Genomic DNA, 16,755 nt, shown 5'->3' with positions numbered 1-16,755 from the left:
AGTAATACGTTACTCAAATTTTATGCCGTGACATTGGTCCATCATGTGAGCTGTTACAAGGTTTATGTGAAATATAATCAGTAGTATTGCCTTATGAAGAAATGCTTCCTTTCCTAAAGAATTCTCTGCATAATAGACTCTAGATTTGATGGCAAATCTAATGTCCTCAATGACATGTTGGCTCAAGGTCAGTATATTACTTGAATTAAGTTCATTAAATGATTCTACTCATCCATTTGACATGTACATTTTGGGTATCTTAATGAAGTCACCTCCTCTAAGGATTTCAGATTAGCAAAAACTTCTCCCATGAGTTTGGTGTGAAAGCCTCCAAGTGTTTTTAAGGTTAACATTCAGTGCACCAGAACCCTTTCTGTGGAACACTCACAAATACAGTGAACTACATTTTTAAATAGATACTGAAAAAGAATTTCTGCTTTTTACAACTAGAACTTTCTGTGATTGCTTAATATCCCTTGCTGAACATCAAGCAACAGTAATGAGAGAAATAATGAAAATGCATTGGGAAACAGAGATTATGCATTTTAACACTAGACATAGAGTCCTTTCCATGCTTACTTATAACACTCCACAATGGACCACCTTTGGAAACACAAAATCCTACAGTCATAGGACATTATTAGTGCCATTTAGTCAGGGGCATATGCTTGAGTAATTGGTAAGAAGAGAATGTGGATTCCAAAGACAGATATTTCTGCCTGTGACCCTCCTCTGGAAAAGCTCAACAGGAAGCTTCATGCTAGGTCTTCACAGAGTGGTTCCAGCCGCCCAGGAGCGCTTGGCTACAGAGGCTGGGGTCCTGACGCCCTGCATATAGATGTTCCTCATTGCCCCTCAGGCATTGTGGGTTCTGTCCTTTGTGCCTGAGCAGTGAATACTGCCCCTCTCAGAGCTTCCAAGGTGCCTTCCAGGGAGAAGACACCACTTCTTTCCTAAGGAACTTTCCTTCCAGATGCCTTTATAGTTTTTCATTTACTAGTGACCAGTGATGAATGGAGCTGCCCATAGAATCTGAGCATAAAATTTCCCCAGCTTTGTAGGAGTCATCCAGTTATTGGCCTGCCCCACCCCCATCCTGTGTTTCTCCATTGCTGAGCATTGGGCCTCACTCTGAGCTATAGAGGGAATGTGACCACTAGTAAGTTCAGAGAAACCAGGAGAAGGTGTTGAATCAAAGAGAAAGGAACTTTCAAGGAAAAGGTTGGGGGATGGAAGATGTGAGGATGGTAGGAGAGAACGGAGAAAAAAGATAAGCAGAATGTGTTAAGCTGTAAATTCTTATACATAAAAAATAGCTCTTAAAAATATATTGTTCTCGGGCTTCCCTGGTAGTGCAGTGGTTGAGAGTCCGCCTGCCAATGCAGGGGACACGGGTTCGTGCCCCGGTCCGGGAGGATCCCACATGCCGCGGAGCGGCTGGGCCCGTGAGCCATGGCCGCTGAGCCTGCACGTCCGGAGCCTGTGCTCCGCAGCGGGAGAGGCCACAACAGTGAGAGGCCCGCGCACCGCAAAAAAAATAAAATACATACATACATACATACATACATATATATATATATATATATATATATATATATATATATATTTCTCAAAAAGCATAGTTTTCTGGGGAAAAAAAAAAGGATTGAAATGAAGTGAGGTTGTTTTTGAAGTAAGAATGTCCTCGTTACTGAGAGGGAGATCCATCCAGCATCCCTGAAAAATGAAGGAAATGGTCATCTCAATGCTGATTCCCTTCTGGGAGAGCACGGGAGGCCTGCCAGTTCCCTGCGACAGACCATTGTCATTCCTTACCATTCCCCTGCATCATTTACACAAAGATTAACTGGAGATGGGAATTTCTTCAGTTGTTTCTATAAGTATACTCAGCTGGACTTTTTCTCTCTTTCCATGGAACAGAACCTCTGATCCTGTCTCCCTACCTATTTGTATTTCAGTTTTAGTTTCTTCGTGTGGTATGTTCAACAGCTATGTGATGATTAAGTTTGTATATTTTCAATGACAGTTGAATGACTCTAATGACTCTTGGCCAACGGGTATCGTTCCCAGCTGGTTGTTATAGTTACCACCTGTGTCAGCCTCAGTGGCCCTTGATCAGGTTCAGGCCACAAGATGAGAGTTCAGAGGCTTCCACTGAGCAGAGGAAAACACAGTAGGGACTGGGGAGGTGGAAGTTTTACCCAATTCTGGGACTCCTAGAGCATGTTGCGATTGTGTAGAGCTTTTCCCCTTCATGTCTCAAGTATGATGAGAAATTGTGTTTGTCACATGGAGCGACTCCACCATGTGCCGTTCTTTTCACTAGAGGACACAATCCCAAAGAAGGTGGTGTGCCACTTCAGCGGGAAGGCCTACGCTGATGAGGAGCGCTGGGACATTGACAGCTGCACACACTGCTACTGCCTGCAGGGCCAGACCCTCTGCTCGACCGTCAGCTGCCCCCCGCTGCCCTGCGTCGAGCCCATCAACGTGGAAGGGAGCTGCTGCCCAATGTGCCCAGGTATCTAATCCGCTGCCCTGCCACTTTTCAAGCTGGGATGTTGATTCAAAAGGAAGCTAGAACAGACTCAGAACCTCCCCCACCCATCCCTTAGCTCCTGTGGCCCAAACAGAGACCTGGCGGGTAACTTGGGAGCCTGTGACCATCTAGGTGAGTGCCTGATTTTGGTTGCATGCCAGTATTGCTCTTTTCTGACTTGCATTCTCTAAAAGTAAGTGGCAAGCCTTATGGGTGTAACAGACCTGTGAATGACACCTGCCGTATCTGAGTAGCACAGTTTTAGTGCAGCGTTGGACGAGCCTAGTGGAAAAGGTCCATCATCGGACACAGTAGGGAATGCTGTTCTAAGGTGAATATCTATCAGAACCAGAATGGAAGAGCTGCATTTAAAGAATACGATGCTGGTCCAATCTTCCTTCAGTTCATCAGTTCCAGTAGTTCCCAGGCCACCCCATGCAGCCTTCTCCCAAGCCCTCCCGTGAACTTTCCATCTCTTCCCACCTAGACCGGAACCACGGAGCACACCCCCAGCTGGCTGTTGCAGAATCACATGCCTGCGTCTGTCCCCACATTCCACCCTTCATGTCAGCTCAGTAACTCGCCTCCCAATTTCAAACCTAAGTTCCCCACAGCTGCCCAGATCCTCCACCAGGCCTTCTCCTGGTTTCCATGTCTGTGTCTCCTGCCAAAACAGCTCCTTTGTTTTCTGCCCCTCATTCCCAGCAATGCAGGACCTGAGCCCTCAGCAGGACAGCCTCTGGGCAGTGTTCCAGATCTAAAGCCCTGAACACACAGACTTCACAGGCAGTCCAGACCACACAGACCAAAGGGAGGGCTCACTCTAGGAGCCCCTCCACGTTCACCTCGATTCTGTGTTTTTTTGCGGCATTGTATTAGAGGCTTGCTCCGTGCAGCACAGTGGGCTAGGAGTCAGGGCAACTTAGAAGGGCATCTACACCGTGCACTTGTCAGATGGGACAGCCAGTTAAACCCGAAGAGTTTCACTGAGCTCTGCATACATTTGCCTTTTGTTTAGCTGTTGTGCAAACTAGCCCTAATGGGCACTTCTAAAAATGTCCATTTATCCCCTAAAAAGGATGGGATATTCTGCCAGGTCAGGAGGCTGGGTCCTTTTCAGATCTCTTATTGGGTGCTTTTCATAGTTCAGTCTCCTTGGCCTTGTTTAAGGTGTAAATTGAGAGTCACAAGTTCACTTCTGTGATGTTGTATCCCTCGTTGTCCACATAGGGAGAAAACAAAATCCTTAAGTGTTTTGCACGAGAAGAATGAGGAAAAACATGTATTACTCATTGGAGTTGCTTTATCTATTACATTTCACCTGTTTCACAAGTTTCATACCAGTTTTCCTAGTAATATGCTTTGAGCAGTTCAAATGGTGAAGCTTGATCTTATTTATTCAACCAAGATTCATTTCGTGCCTACCCTATGCAAGCACTGCTCGAGGCCTTGGGGAGACAAGGGTGAATCCAACAAGTCCCCGTCCACACAGCTGATGGTTTCGTAGGGAGAGACAGGCAGCACATAAGTAAACAGTAAATAGCGCACAAGATGAGTATAAGGGTCACAGAGAAAACACATAGCAAGGCCAGGGTGGGGGAGGAGGGGCTAGGCAGAGCAGGAGACAGGATGTTCTGATAATCCGAGAATGCCTCACTGATCAGATGACATTTATTAAGGGACCCAGAAGAGTGGCAGGAATCATGGGGTAGAGGCAGAATCTCTGCGGTATAGGCAAGACAAAAGCCCAGGGGGTGGGAACATGCCATGAACGTTCAAAGAGAAGCAGGGAGGTTGTGTGGATATGACCCCATGAGCAGGGAGGGTAACTAGAGGAAAGCAGAGAAATAGCTGTGTGCCAAAACACGAGATCTCATGAGTGATTTTAGAATTTTATTGGGCAAGATAGAAACTCTGGTGGGTTTTGAGTGGAGGAGTGATGGGACGTGACTTGCAGGAGTGGAAGCAGAGAGGCCAGTGATGCAGGTGAGAGATGAGTGTGGCCTGGACCGGGGCAGTAGCTGTGGAGGTGGGAGAAATGGTTGGGTTCTGATTCTAGTGAAAGGGTAGAATCCATAGGATTTGAACGTGATGTGAGGAGTGAGAGGAAGAGAGATGCCAAGGACGACTATAATGTTTTTGACTAAAATATGGAGTTGCAGCTCTAGTGTAAAATCAGTTTGGTTTGGGGAGTTTTTAGTTTGAAATCTCCATTGGACATCTAAGTGGAGATAATGAATAGACAGTGAATCTGTCTGATCTGGAGTTCAGGAGAGAAATGGGAGGTGGATCCATAAACTTGAACATTGTCAGCCACAGGTGGTTTTTAATCCTTGAGACCGGACGAGGTCACTCAAGGAGTGAGTGGGTATAGAGAGGAAAAGGAAGCCTGGGACTGAGCCCAGGAACCCTCCAACTTTGGGATCTGGGCAGGTGGGGAGAGACTGGCAGAGGAAACAGAGAATGAGCCCCTGCCACACAGGAAGAAATGGAGAGAGCTATGATCTGGGAGCCACATGGAGAGAGGGTATGAGGAGTACTGTTGGGTGACATCAGGTGAGAAGCAGGGACTGACTGCTGTGCATTTAGCATTGTCCTAGTCGTCGTGACGAGAGCCATTTCCGTACAGTGGTGGCAGCAAAATCTACTTAGAGTGGTGTCTAGAGAGAAGGGGAGGGGGTGAATTGGAGACAACCATTACACAGCCCAGCTACAGACCACGAGTGCTAAGTTCACAGATAGGATTTTCCTGTGGAGTAGAGGGGGGTCTTGGAGGCTTTCACTGAAGGATTGAGCTAGACCTTGAAAGACAGGTGGGTTCTCTTAATTGGAGTGAAAGGGTAATCTGACCAAAGACCCTGAGACAGAAAGGTCAAGGCCAAATGCCCCTGGAATAGGGAGTTCTAGGAGCAGGAAATAAGGACAGAGAAAGATGACTTTGGTCCAGATTTTTAGGGCCTTAATTGTCAATTGGAGAGGTAGATTTTGTCCTTTGTCCTTCATGGCTCATTTTTGAGCAGATGAAACACAAGATCATGGAGGTGCTTTGGGGAGCCACACAGTGATCTGTAGGAGGACTGAAGCAGGGAGAGACCAGAAGCCAGGACAGCTGTGACTTGCACTGCAGACGTCCCAGGTGTGTGATGATTAGGACCCAAATTCAGGTGATGGCGGCAGGAATAGAGGGAAAGATCCACCCTCCTCAGTTGCGAGTTTAATAGAGGAAAGAGTGCAGGTTTCACTAACATCCTGCTCATACTAGAGATTTCTCCAGTGACTTCTCAGTCAGCATTTACTGTTGGATTGGAATTTAATTTCTGTTAAGTCCCCCTTCTGCTTCTGATGTTATTATTCATGAATTATTTCTCCATCTTATCTCAGCAAATTTTGCAGTCAGGTGAGCTCTGCCACCTTACATTTGATTAAGTGTGGCCCGCCAGGAAGCCTGGATTCCTGTCCCATTTTTCTCCTGGGCCCTCTGAAGTTTCACGTTGCCGATTCTCACCTGGAAAGCTCAAGCTACTTGGCTTTGTCCCCTACGCACATCAGCTAACGTTCTGAGCAGCCTCACCCTTACAAAGCACTTTCCCCCTCTGCCATCTTTGGATACATGTAGCAGACCTGTGAACTGATTTGCTGGTTAGTACCTGCCCCATTTTATAGAAAACAGGGTCAGAAAAGTTAAGTGAATTATCCAAAGCCATGTAGCTAGTTAGCAGAAGACCCAGGAGTCCCCAGTCCTAAGGTGACTTACGGTTCCATCTCCCAGAAAATGGTGTCCTCCCCTTGTAAGCCCCAAGCACCCTGCCCCATATCCAGAAAAGGACATTTTAAGGAGGGTGGCTCTTACAATGGGCCAGGTGCCTCTGACTGTAAAATGCATCCCCAGTAGGTTGTCTTAGGTTCCTCTGAAGTTCAGGTCAAATCTGACCCCAGTTGTAATTCTTTAATTCTGACCATGTGCCCGTGATCTATGCCACCTGGCCAGGTAAAGATTTGTGTCACTCCCCTGGCCCTATCATCCACAATGCCAGCAGCTTTATAAAGGACTCTTGTAGTAAATACCGGAAGGGTTCTATTTTAGAGTTGGGGTTGAATGCAGTCTTTGGTCATGGCAGGCCTGGGCCTAGGCATGGAAACACAGCAGCACCCACACTTCTTTTTGTTTCTTAAAGCAGTTTTTTTGCTGAAAGTTTTATGCTTTTTGACAGAACTGCTCAGAGGTGGCTTCCCTCTTAAGTTCACATCAGAGGGAAATGACCCTCTCCCCTTAGACTTGAGGGCTCTGAACTGGAGCTTTTGAGTATTTTATGATAAGGAGGCATGGGTAGATTTTAATCAGAGCGGAACTGAGTTTAGTGGAGCAAACTGGTCCAGAGGACAGGCCATGAGTTGCCAGACGGTGAGAAGTAACTCATCATGAGAGGCCCGTGAGGGCAGGACTGGTCTTGCTCACAACTATCTCCCAAGCTCAGGCCAGTGCCTGCCACATAGGAAATACTTGGAAAATATTTGCTGAACAATGGTGATTAGCAATCACTGAGTAAGACATCCTCCTCCGTCCTAGGTAGATCCTTCCAACTTTCCCCTCTTTTGCCAAGGAGAGCCTTCCTAAGCACCTGTGGGAAGAGAACTCACACTGTCAAGTCTGTGTTGTTTGTAGGGTTTCACTGAAATCTACCTGTAGGCAGGTATGAGGCACAAGAATTTCAAAGCTGCTTGCCTGCTGCTGTCACTCAGGAAAGACCCTGAGCTGAACTGAATTGACCCCAGCCCTGGGAGTCTCCGCAGAGGAGGTCTTTGCTACTTAGCTGCTGACATTCACAGGTTTTTGGCATGGATCTCGTTAGTCTTTTCTCCCGAGGCCTCAGAAGGCAGTGGCAGGTCAGCCCCTGTTGGGATAGGAAAGCCCAAGGCTGTGCGCTGGACGAGACAGGGCAGGGGCTCAGGGTGCCACGGCACTGAAAGATGTCATGTAAATGTCAAGGGGGTTTCCTTTCCGAATTCCTCCAGGAAATTCGTATCACATATCTAGATGTCTCAGTGGGCGAGCTGAACACCATCCCTACACACACACCCCCCAGACCCACCCAGCCCGGACTTATTGAATGAGGACCTGTGAGCGTCAGCACATTTTATAAGCTCCTCAGGTGATTCAGATATGATAGAAAAGTTTGGAATCACTAGTTTATACTCAGACCCCTGCTTCCGTGAATGAAAATGTTTTCAATAACTTCTCTTTTTAATTCTAGTTTTTAGAGACCTGTTGAACCTTTCAAAACTCTAAGAGCGTCTACTTCTTGCCGTGTTTGAGGTCTTAGAATTTAAGTAAGAAAAGCAAAAGCCAAAGTAACTTTATTCTTGGGGGCAATAGGAAGACCTGGGCTTTGGAATCACAGAACTGGATTGGAAGCCCAGCTCTGCTGGTTCCTGGGTGCATAATCTTGGGCAATTTCTTAACGTCTTAGCATTTATTTCCCTGGCAGATGCTCGGTTAACTCACAGTGGAAGTTTAGCACGTACTCTATTCTCTATCACTCTTCCCTTCTCTCAGATTTATCCTTTTTAAAGTTCACTTCTTGAAAGGCTGGTAACTTTGGGATAGAACGTGATCACTGTGAGCAGAGAGGATTTTCTTTTAACTTATATAACGTATTTCATGTATTTCATTTTGGACTAAATTAGGCTGAATATTAGTATTTCGTATTACCAATGTTGGGTAACCCTATTATAAAAATCAGTTAATAATATGGCAGGCCCTGGCCAAGCAGTACATGATTGAGGCTGACTTCTATTGTTATATTTTGAAAACAGAGGTTCTTAAGAATTATTTCTTTTAAAAGTTGGCTAGTTATTGTTAGCCAGATGAAGTAGGGATATACAAATATTTATATAGGAACCATGGAAAGCTTTGGATTTTCTCACTGGTCCCTTTAGAACTTGGCTTCAAAAAAAAAAATCCTGATATTGGAGATTAATGAATATCATTCTTCTCGGTTTTGTTTCATGTTGTAGTATCTTGTTGACCAAAGTGTCTATATGATCGAGTTAGATAATATTAATATGTTTACTCAAGATCAGTTTCCAATCTACATGGTTCCAGGAATAACAGAGTAGACATTTAAGACTTAAATTGGGCAGCACCTCATGAGGTCTGCCAACATCCATTCCCATTGAGGGGAAGGGAGTGGAGGGGAAGTGAATAAAGAATGGAAGATGCTTTAACTTTTTCACTTCCTGTGACATATTTCATATAAATGATTCAACACTCATTTATTAAAGAGCAAGTTATTAAAGTATAATTTATTAGATGGAAAGTAAAAGAAATCCTTTCATTTCAGCCAGTGACCATCAGCTTGCACGAATCTGTAGAGCCAACAGCGTTTGTCATGAAAAAGCAGAGCTTCTGACCCAGGTGGAGGAGTAATCTTCTCCCGTCTTTTTAAGTCGTTATAGGACATGTTTCCCACCCCTACAAAGCTAGTAACTGTAGCATTAATGATGTCAAGGTGGAAACTGGATCTTTCATGTTCCAGGACATGTTGTGTTGTATTGCATGCACCGTCCATTTGGACTCAGGAGACAAGTCAACAATAAGGAGCCCCTCCATCATCTCTTATGAAACATGTCCCCTTCTTTTAGAAATGTATGTCCCGGAACCAACTAATATACCCATTGAGAAGACAAATCATCGTGGAGAGACTGACCTGGAGGTCCCCCTGTGGCCCACACCTAGTGAAAATGACATTATCCATATCCCCAGAGGTAAGTGCCAAAGTCAGCTGAGATCTGTCCAGTCTTGTGTATGGTTTACTTTTTTTTTTTTTTTCTAATTTTCAAAACTTCTTTTGGGTAACCTTTTAAAATACGTGCCCAAGTAAGTTCAAATAACCACTCCAAGAAAGACCTGCTTGGCTGTAACATATTTAATAACCCAGGATGATGAAATAAGTCTGCAGGTAACTGGGTAAAATGCCTCTTTTCTGGTCCCACATGCTCGGAGCCTTAATGACGATGGAAAGAAATATGTCCCTGGTCATAAGAGCTTGGTATCTGGAATTTCTAAGCCATCTCTCAAATGTAGGTGTGAGAATAAACTTTGTAAGCAGAGTAATAATAAATTACTCACTTGTTGCTGTGGATTCTGTACTAAGCATTTATGCATTAGGTTACCCTCTACTTCCAGGTAGTTTTCACTCCATGAGGAGTTCAGTTTATTACTAATGTGTTGATTTTTCCACTCATCAGGCTTATTAGTCCATGTGTTGTTTTTTTTTCCCCTTGCTCTGTCCTTTTAGTCGTGTGTAATAGAGATGTTATTCTGCCTCTCAGCTGCTAAGTGGTAAAGCAAGGCCAAGTTCCTGTCAATCTTGCCTTCTCTCTAAAAGTAGTCCTCTTGATCAAGAGTATAAGCTTGCTCTTAGTCGTGACTCAGTACTGCCTCCTGTCTACTCGAAGGACATTTTCAAAATCACTGTTAGACCGTTTTTATATTTCTTTTGGAAGAAGCAGTATTCATTGCTTGAGAGATTAATGGTCTGTTACTCTAGATATTGTAAGTGTTATGCTTGGATCAAGCCAGATGACCAGAGCACCAGATTCCTGGACCCAAGTTTTGGCTCCTTATATAATTGCTGACTGAATGGTGCTTCAGCATTATGTTTACAGTCAGTCAGTCAACAAATATTAGTGCCTCCTCTTTGCCACATGATCTGGATGCTGAGCTTTAGTCATAAGCATAGCCATACTTATTATGTTACATTGAGGACTCTGTATTACATTAATATTTCTGTTATAAAGACCCTGAGGAGAAATTTCTTCATATATCAGTAGCAAGAAAATTTATGATTCTCCTAAGCAACTGATGTGGTTTTTTTTTGTTTTTTTTGCGTTACGCGGGCCTCTCACTGTTGTGGCCTCTCCCGTTGCGGAGCACAGGCTCCAGACGCGCAGGCTCAGCGGCCATGGCTCACGGGCCCAGCCGCTCCGCGGCATGTGGGATCTTCCCGGACCGGGGCACGAACCCGTGTCCCCTGCATCGGTAGGCGGACTCTCAACCGTTGCACCACCAGGGAAGCCCAACTGATGTGTTTTTATCTTAAAGACACTGTGAATCTTATTGATGATGCTTATTTCCATTTTTGCTTTGGCTGCTAGGAAGCTTAAAGCTAATTTTATGGCCTGCTTTTTGCATCAAAACAGAAGTTAAGGACTAAATTTTGTAACAGACCTCAATTGAAGCTTCATTTTCCTTTCCCCAAGATTTTCCTTAATTTACTTTTTTTTTTTTTTTTTTTTTTTTTTGGGTTTACGGGGCCTCTCCCTTTTGTGGGCTTCTCCCTTTGCGGAGCACAGGCTCCGGACGCGCAGGCTCAGCGGCCATGGCTCACGGGCCCAGCCGCTCCGCGGCATGTGGGATCTTCCCGAAACGGGGCACGAACCCACGTCTCCTGCATCGGCAGGCGGACTCTCAAGCACTGCGCCACCAGGGAAGCCCCCCTTAATTTACTTTTTAATCTTCTTATATGACATGTATTCCTAAAAACACTTCCAATATCATTTGGAATGTGGGAAGGTGAAAATTCATTCTTTTATTCATTGTGTTTTTAAAACCTGAATTCATCAATAAAATGTTACTTTTACCTTTGGCATTAGAAACTACTCTTTTTTTTTTGGCCGCACCGCACGGCTTCCGGGATCTTAGTTCCCTGGCCAGGGATGAAACCCACACCCTCAGCAGTGAAAGTGCTGACAGAGTCCTAACTACTGGACCACCAGGGAACTCCCCCCTTTGGCATTTTTCTTGATGCTGATAAATATGTTCCCTTTTTTTTCCCCCTTCCTATAAAGTATTACCATCTCCCTGTCTAAAATGACTAGGAAGGGTCTCTTCTTCTCATCCTCCCACATACACATAGAAGGATATTAATAAAAATCTGAGTTTTAAACTATAGACAGTATTAACATCACAAAGCTGTGCTACTTCATGAGCTGAGTTTCCAAAACAATTTAAACGCAAGGCCTTTTGATTGCATGTGTTCTGCATCTTTCACTAACCTGGTCTTTGATGCATTTAAAGACATCCTGACTACAGTGGTTTATTTGAAACAAAATAAAAGAAAAATAAGGAAATCTTCAGAGAGTGCTCCTAATTGGTATCTATTTAAATTTGTTTTCTCTGTCTGCAGTGTTCATTGCAAGAATGATGATTTAAAGGAACAAAAAGACCACCATTTATAAGAGCAAACTTAAACGTCCCTTGTACAATAACTAAGGCAGGAAAATGATCCAATAGGTCCAGTGAGTTTTCAACAAGTTTATGAAAAGTACGGCATTTTTTGCCTAAAGCTCAGTAAACCAGAATATTAACCAAAAGACCAAGCTCTTGATTCTGGCTTGGTTTTTACGAGTACACTACTAATTAGTCTTACTATTACACTACTAAGTAGAAGCATATACTTTGTCCTAGTCTCCTATTTGTTAGTAAACAGGGAGCCAAGCTGATGTTTCTGCTTCAAAATCTTAGAAGACCATAAAGGTTAACATTAATTAAAATATTTTCAGTAGTCTAATTTTAGTCACTTTTTTTAAAAAATGGTTTTTAATTAATTTATTATTTATTTTTGGTTGCATTGGACCTTTGTTGCTGTGCACAGGCTTTCTCTAGTTGTGGTGAGCAGGGGCTACTCTTAGTTGCAGTGCGCGGGCTCCTCATTGCGGTGGCTTCTCTCGTTGTGGAGCACGGGCTCTAGGTGCGCCGGCTTCAGTAGTTGTGGCACACGGGCTCAGTAGTTGTGGCTTGCGGGCTCTGGAGCACAGGCTCAGTAGTTGTGGCGCACGGGCTTAGTTGCTCCACGGCATGTGGGATCTTCCCGGACCAGGGCTTGAACCCGTGTTCCCTGCATTGGCAGGCGGGTTCTTAACCACTGCACCACCAGGGAAGCCCTAGTCACTTTTTCTTTAAAGTCTGCGTAAGAATTTTCTTACTTTCTTTACTAGCTAGAATCAGCATCATCCTGCCCAATCCTGCCCAATTACTAAAACTTCTCACCCTAATATTTTCTTTTTTACATCCATCCCTAAGAGCTCTGCTCTCTCATAAGTGCTCTTTGGATCCACATTACACTTAAATCATGTTTTAGCCTTAAAGTACTAGGAAGCAATAAAACCACGTTGCTGATCTCTATTTGCAATGTGATTAAAATAATCCTTAAAAATTCTGGCTTAGGGCTTCCCTGGTGGCACAGTGGTTGAGAGTCCGCCTGCCGATGCAGGGGACACGGGTTCGTGCCCTGGTCCGGGAAGATCCCACATGCCGCGGAGCGGCTGGGCCCGTGAGCCACGGCCGCTGAGCCTGCGCCTCCGGAGCCTGCGCAACGGGAGAGGCCACAACAGTGAGAGGCCCGCGTACCAAAAAAAAAAAAAGAAAAATTCTGCTTTAGGTAATAAATGCTTATAATTTTTTTTCTTCTAGACATGGGTCCCCTCCAGGTAGATTACAGAGATAATAACAGGCTGCACTCAGGAGAAGATTCTTCGCTGGACTCCATTGCCTCAGTTGTGGTTCCCATAATAATAGGCCTCTCTATTATAATAGCATTCCTGTTCATCAATCAGAAGAAACAGTGGATACCACTGCTTTGCTGGTATCGAACACCAACTAAGGTATTGTACTGACAAAGTTTCAGCCTCTTAAACGATCAAACTAGGAAAGCTTGTATGCTTAGATTTCCTTAGTTGCTTGATATCTTCTCTATTAGCCAGTGAAATGTTTACTTTGCTCCTCATAGCTTCAAATGCACATTAAGCTGTGGTGATCAAGATATATAGTATTTGCCCTGGGCTAGATGGCTGGATCAAGTCTCCGTCATCCATCAGTTAATGAATCCTGACCTTTCACAGATCCAATTTCCTGGATTTACTTTAAAGTTTTCAAATAAGCAGATACCCCTGGATTGATTCCTAAGTGATTGTTGTTTATATTAGAAATTAAAACTTGGTCACTTGGTATTTCTCAATCATCTATCAACTTAGAATTGGGAGAGGAAGAAAAAAAATCACAAGGTTAGGGAGATAACAACACACAGAAGAGGGCAAGAGGAAAGCTAAAAGATCATGACAATGTACAGAAGTCCAAAGGACAGGGAGATGTGTCAAAGGCAGGCAGAAAGGGGAAAGGTAGAAAATGATGAAGAGATTGTGTGAAATAATACCAGACAAGGTGGAGACAGTCAGATTTCATATTGCAGGGGAAAGAATATGTATTTGTTGTCAATACAAATGCAAAGGGCCTCAATCTGCCTATTTTAAAAAGCAGGAAATAATTCATTTTCATGAAGGGAGAAAATCATAATTCCTTTGAACACTAACTACCTTTTGCAGTTTGGTTTTTACTAAAGAAAAAAGATATACAACCTCAAGAATTGAAAACAGCCCATTTATCATACAGATAATACTTTCACATAAAATTTCTGCCAGATGGTTATCCTATCTCTGATTTTCTTACAACAAGTATGTAAATTGCCTCTGTGCTGGGGACATGCTGGGTCAGGATACAGGGCTGCACAAGACACAGTCCCTACCTGCAAAGCTGGGGAGAGAGCTGCTCATATCATAGTGTGTATGGCTGGATCTAGACAGACTGGCCCAACCTGGGATGCTGATTTTACAGCCTGATAAGAAATGATCCGTTTATCTTAAAATCTGCCTATCTGGTACCTTCCACTCATGTTTCAACCCTCTTAAGCACTAGTCTGTGCTTCAAGGATTTGAAAATAATTATGTCACTTCCGTATTTTCTCAGTTCCTTCATCCCCTCCATTTGACATAGAATTTATTGACATTTCACCCTTAAGCACAGTTTGTCAGTATCCCTCATAAAAGTATAGTTGGCAGCACCTCCCTGGTGGTCCAGTGGTTAAGGCTCCACACTTCCACTGCAGGGGGCACAGGCTGGATCCCTGGTTGGGGGGCTAAGGTACCACATGCCATGCAGCGCAGCCACAAAAAAAGTATAGTTGGCACCAGAGCATGATGTGAACCGACGTAGTCTGCCCATCCATGTGCTGTGATGCTGTTTTCTCACTTGAATGAGGTACTAAATATCTGTTGATTTGAGATATGTAAAGCAGTTAATTCTTTGTGGTTCTTTTTCCTCCTCCCATTAAATAGCCTTCTTCTTTAAATAATCAGCTGGTATCTGTGGACTGCAAGAAAGGAACCCGAGTCCAGGTGGACGGTTCCCAGAGAACGCTGAGAATCGCAGAACCAGACGACAGATTCAGTGGCTTATACAGCATGCAAAAACAGAACCACCTACAGGCAGACAATTTCTACCAAACGGTGTGAAGAGAGGCAGTGTGGATGAGGTTTTGAAAGACAGAAAAACGACTCAATCTGCTCTTAAACTAGAATTCGTGCACTTGCTTAGTGGATTGTTTTGGATTGTGACTTGATGTACAGCGCTGAGGACTTCCTGGGCTGGGCTCTGTCGACAGCAGTGTGCAGAACAAGCATTCCCACTCTTCCTCAAGATAACTGACCAAGTGTTGTCTTAGAACCAAAGGTTTTAAAGTTGCTAAGATATATTTGCTTGTAATATAGCTGTAGAGATACTTGGGGACGGGGACAGTGAGTTTGGTTGGGGTGAATGGGTGGGAGGGTGGTGTTGGGAAGACAAATAGGTCAGCTTGGCTTGTGGAGAAATCCAGTCCAGTGGCCCAGAGGATATTTTTTTCCTGTTGCTCGGAAGACTTGCACTGGTTGCTGCAAAGCTCAGGCCTGAGTGAGCAGGAAAACAAAAAGGCCTTGCGATCCAGCTGCCATAACCACCTTAGACTACCAGACGAGCACATCAGACCCTTTTGATAGCCAACCCAGGCCTAAAGCCACATGCTTCTTTTATATACAGCCACAGCTGCAGTAGGTGGTGAGGAAGCAAGAGAAATGGGGTGGCAACGTTTCTCTAAAGCGGGTGATTAAGGATAGATACAGTTAGACTTTTTGCTGCTTGCTTTTTCTTCCAAGTCAGTCGATCAGCCAGTTCCTAGCAGAGTCGGCAAATGAATAAAACCTGAGTCGTTTCTTGATGTGAGCACTGGAGCTTTTCTGACAGCAGCGTGGCAGGAAGAAGAGGGTGAGGACACCAGGCATTTCCAGGGGCTATACTTCCTTGTTTGTTGTTGCTTTCTTCTGTTCTGTCGGTTGTTCATAGTTTTCGATGAAGCTCTAGCTTAAGAAGAAACTTTTTTTAAAAAAAAAGACTGTTTGGGGATCTTTTTTTTCCTTATTATATACTGATTCTACAAAATAGAAACTGCTTCATTTTAATTGTATATTATTCAAGCACCTTTATTGAAGCTCAAAAAAAAATTATGCCTCTTTAAACTTTAGCAATTATAGGAATATTTATGTAACTATCTTATGCTTCAGAAAAACAGAAGTATTTGTGTGCGTGTGTATATAATATATATGCATATATATTTATACACATACAATTTATGTTTTCCTGTTGAATGTATTTTTATGAGATTTTAACCAGAACAAAAACAAACAGGCATTCCATATCAGTGCTTTTGATCACTTAAATTTTTGATTAACACAAAGTCTCAATCTACTTGCTTGGGAAGAGAAACGTGTGAGTGTTGGGTGTATGTGTGTTTGTGTGTGTATGCACACGCCTTGAGCAGTCAGCATCATACCTGCTATGGAGAAGGTATTCCTTTATTAAAATCTTCCTCATTTGGATTTGCTTTTGGTTTTCAATTTGCTCACTGGCCAGAGACCTTGATGGCAGTTTATCTGCATCACTAATCAGCTCCTGGATTTTTTTTTTTTTTTTCTTTTTTTAAAAAAAAAGACTGTTTGGGGATCTTTTTTTTCCTTATTATATACTGATTCTACAAAATAGAAACTGCTTCATTTTAATTGTATATTATTCAAGCACCTTTATTGAAGCTCAAAAAAAAATTATGCCTCTTTAAACTTTAGCAATTATAGGAATATTTATGTAACTATCTTATGCTTCAGAAAAACAGAAGTATTTGTGTGCGTGTGTATATAATATATATGCATATATATTTATACACATACAATTTATGTTTTCCTGTTGAATGTATTTTTATGAGATTTTAACCAGAACAAAAACAAACAGGCATTCCATATCAGTGCTTTTGATCACTTAAATTTTTGATTAACACAAAGTCTCAATCTACTTG

At 43.4% G+C, this 16,755-nt stretch overlaps 1 protein-coding gene across 1 annotated transcript in view; it reads left to right on the top strand.

Moving 5' to 3' along the window:
• CRIM1 (cysteine rich transmembrane BMP regulator 1) overlaps positions 1-14,887 on the top strand; it is a 206,737-nt gene extending 191,850 nt beyond the window's left edge. Inside the window, exons 15-18 of the mRNA XM_007468391.1 lie at positions 2,327-2,521; positions 9,182-9,304; positions 13,014-13,204; positions 14,711-14,887. Coding sequence (XP_007468453.1) covers positions 2,327-2,521; positions 9,182-9,304; positions 13,014-13,204; positions 14,711-14,887 — 686 coding nt within the window. The remainder of the gene's footprint in view (positions 1-2,326; positions 2,522-9,181; positions 9,305-13,013; positions 13,205-14,710) is intronic.
• The last annotated feature ends 1,868 nt before the right edge of the window (positions 14,888-16,755 follow it).

This window comes from Lipotes vexillifer, unplaced genomic scaffold (genome assembly GCF_000442215.2).
Source record: "Lipotes vexillifer unplaced genomic scaffold, Lipotes_vexillifer_v1.1 scaffold1149, whole genome shotgun sequence".
Lineage (NCBI taxonomy): Eukaryota > Metazoa > Chordata > Mammalia > Artiodactyla > Lipotidae > Lipotes > Lipotes vexillifer.
The sequence above is the reverse complement of the archived record's forward strand: the minus strand, read 5'-3'. Positions and strand labels throughout refer to the sequence as shown.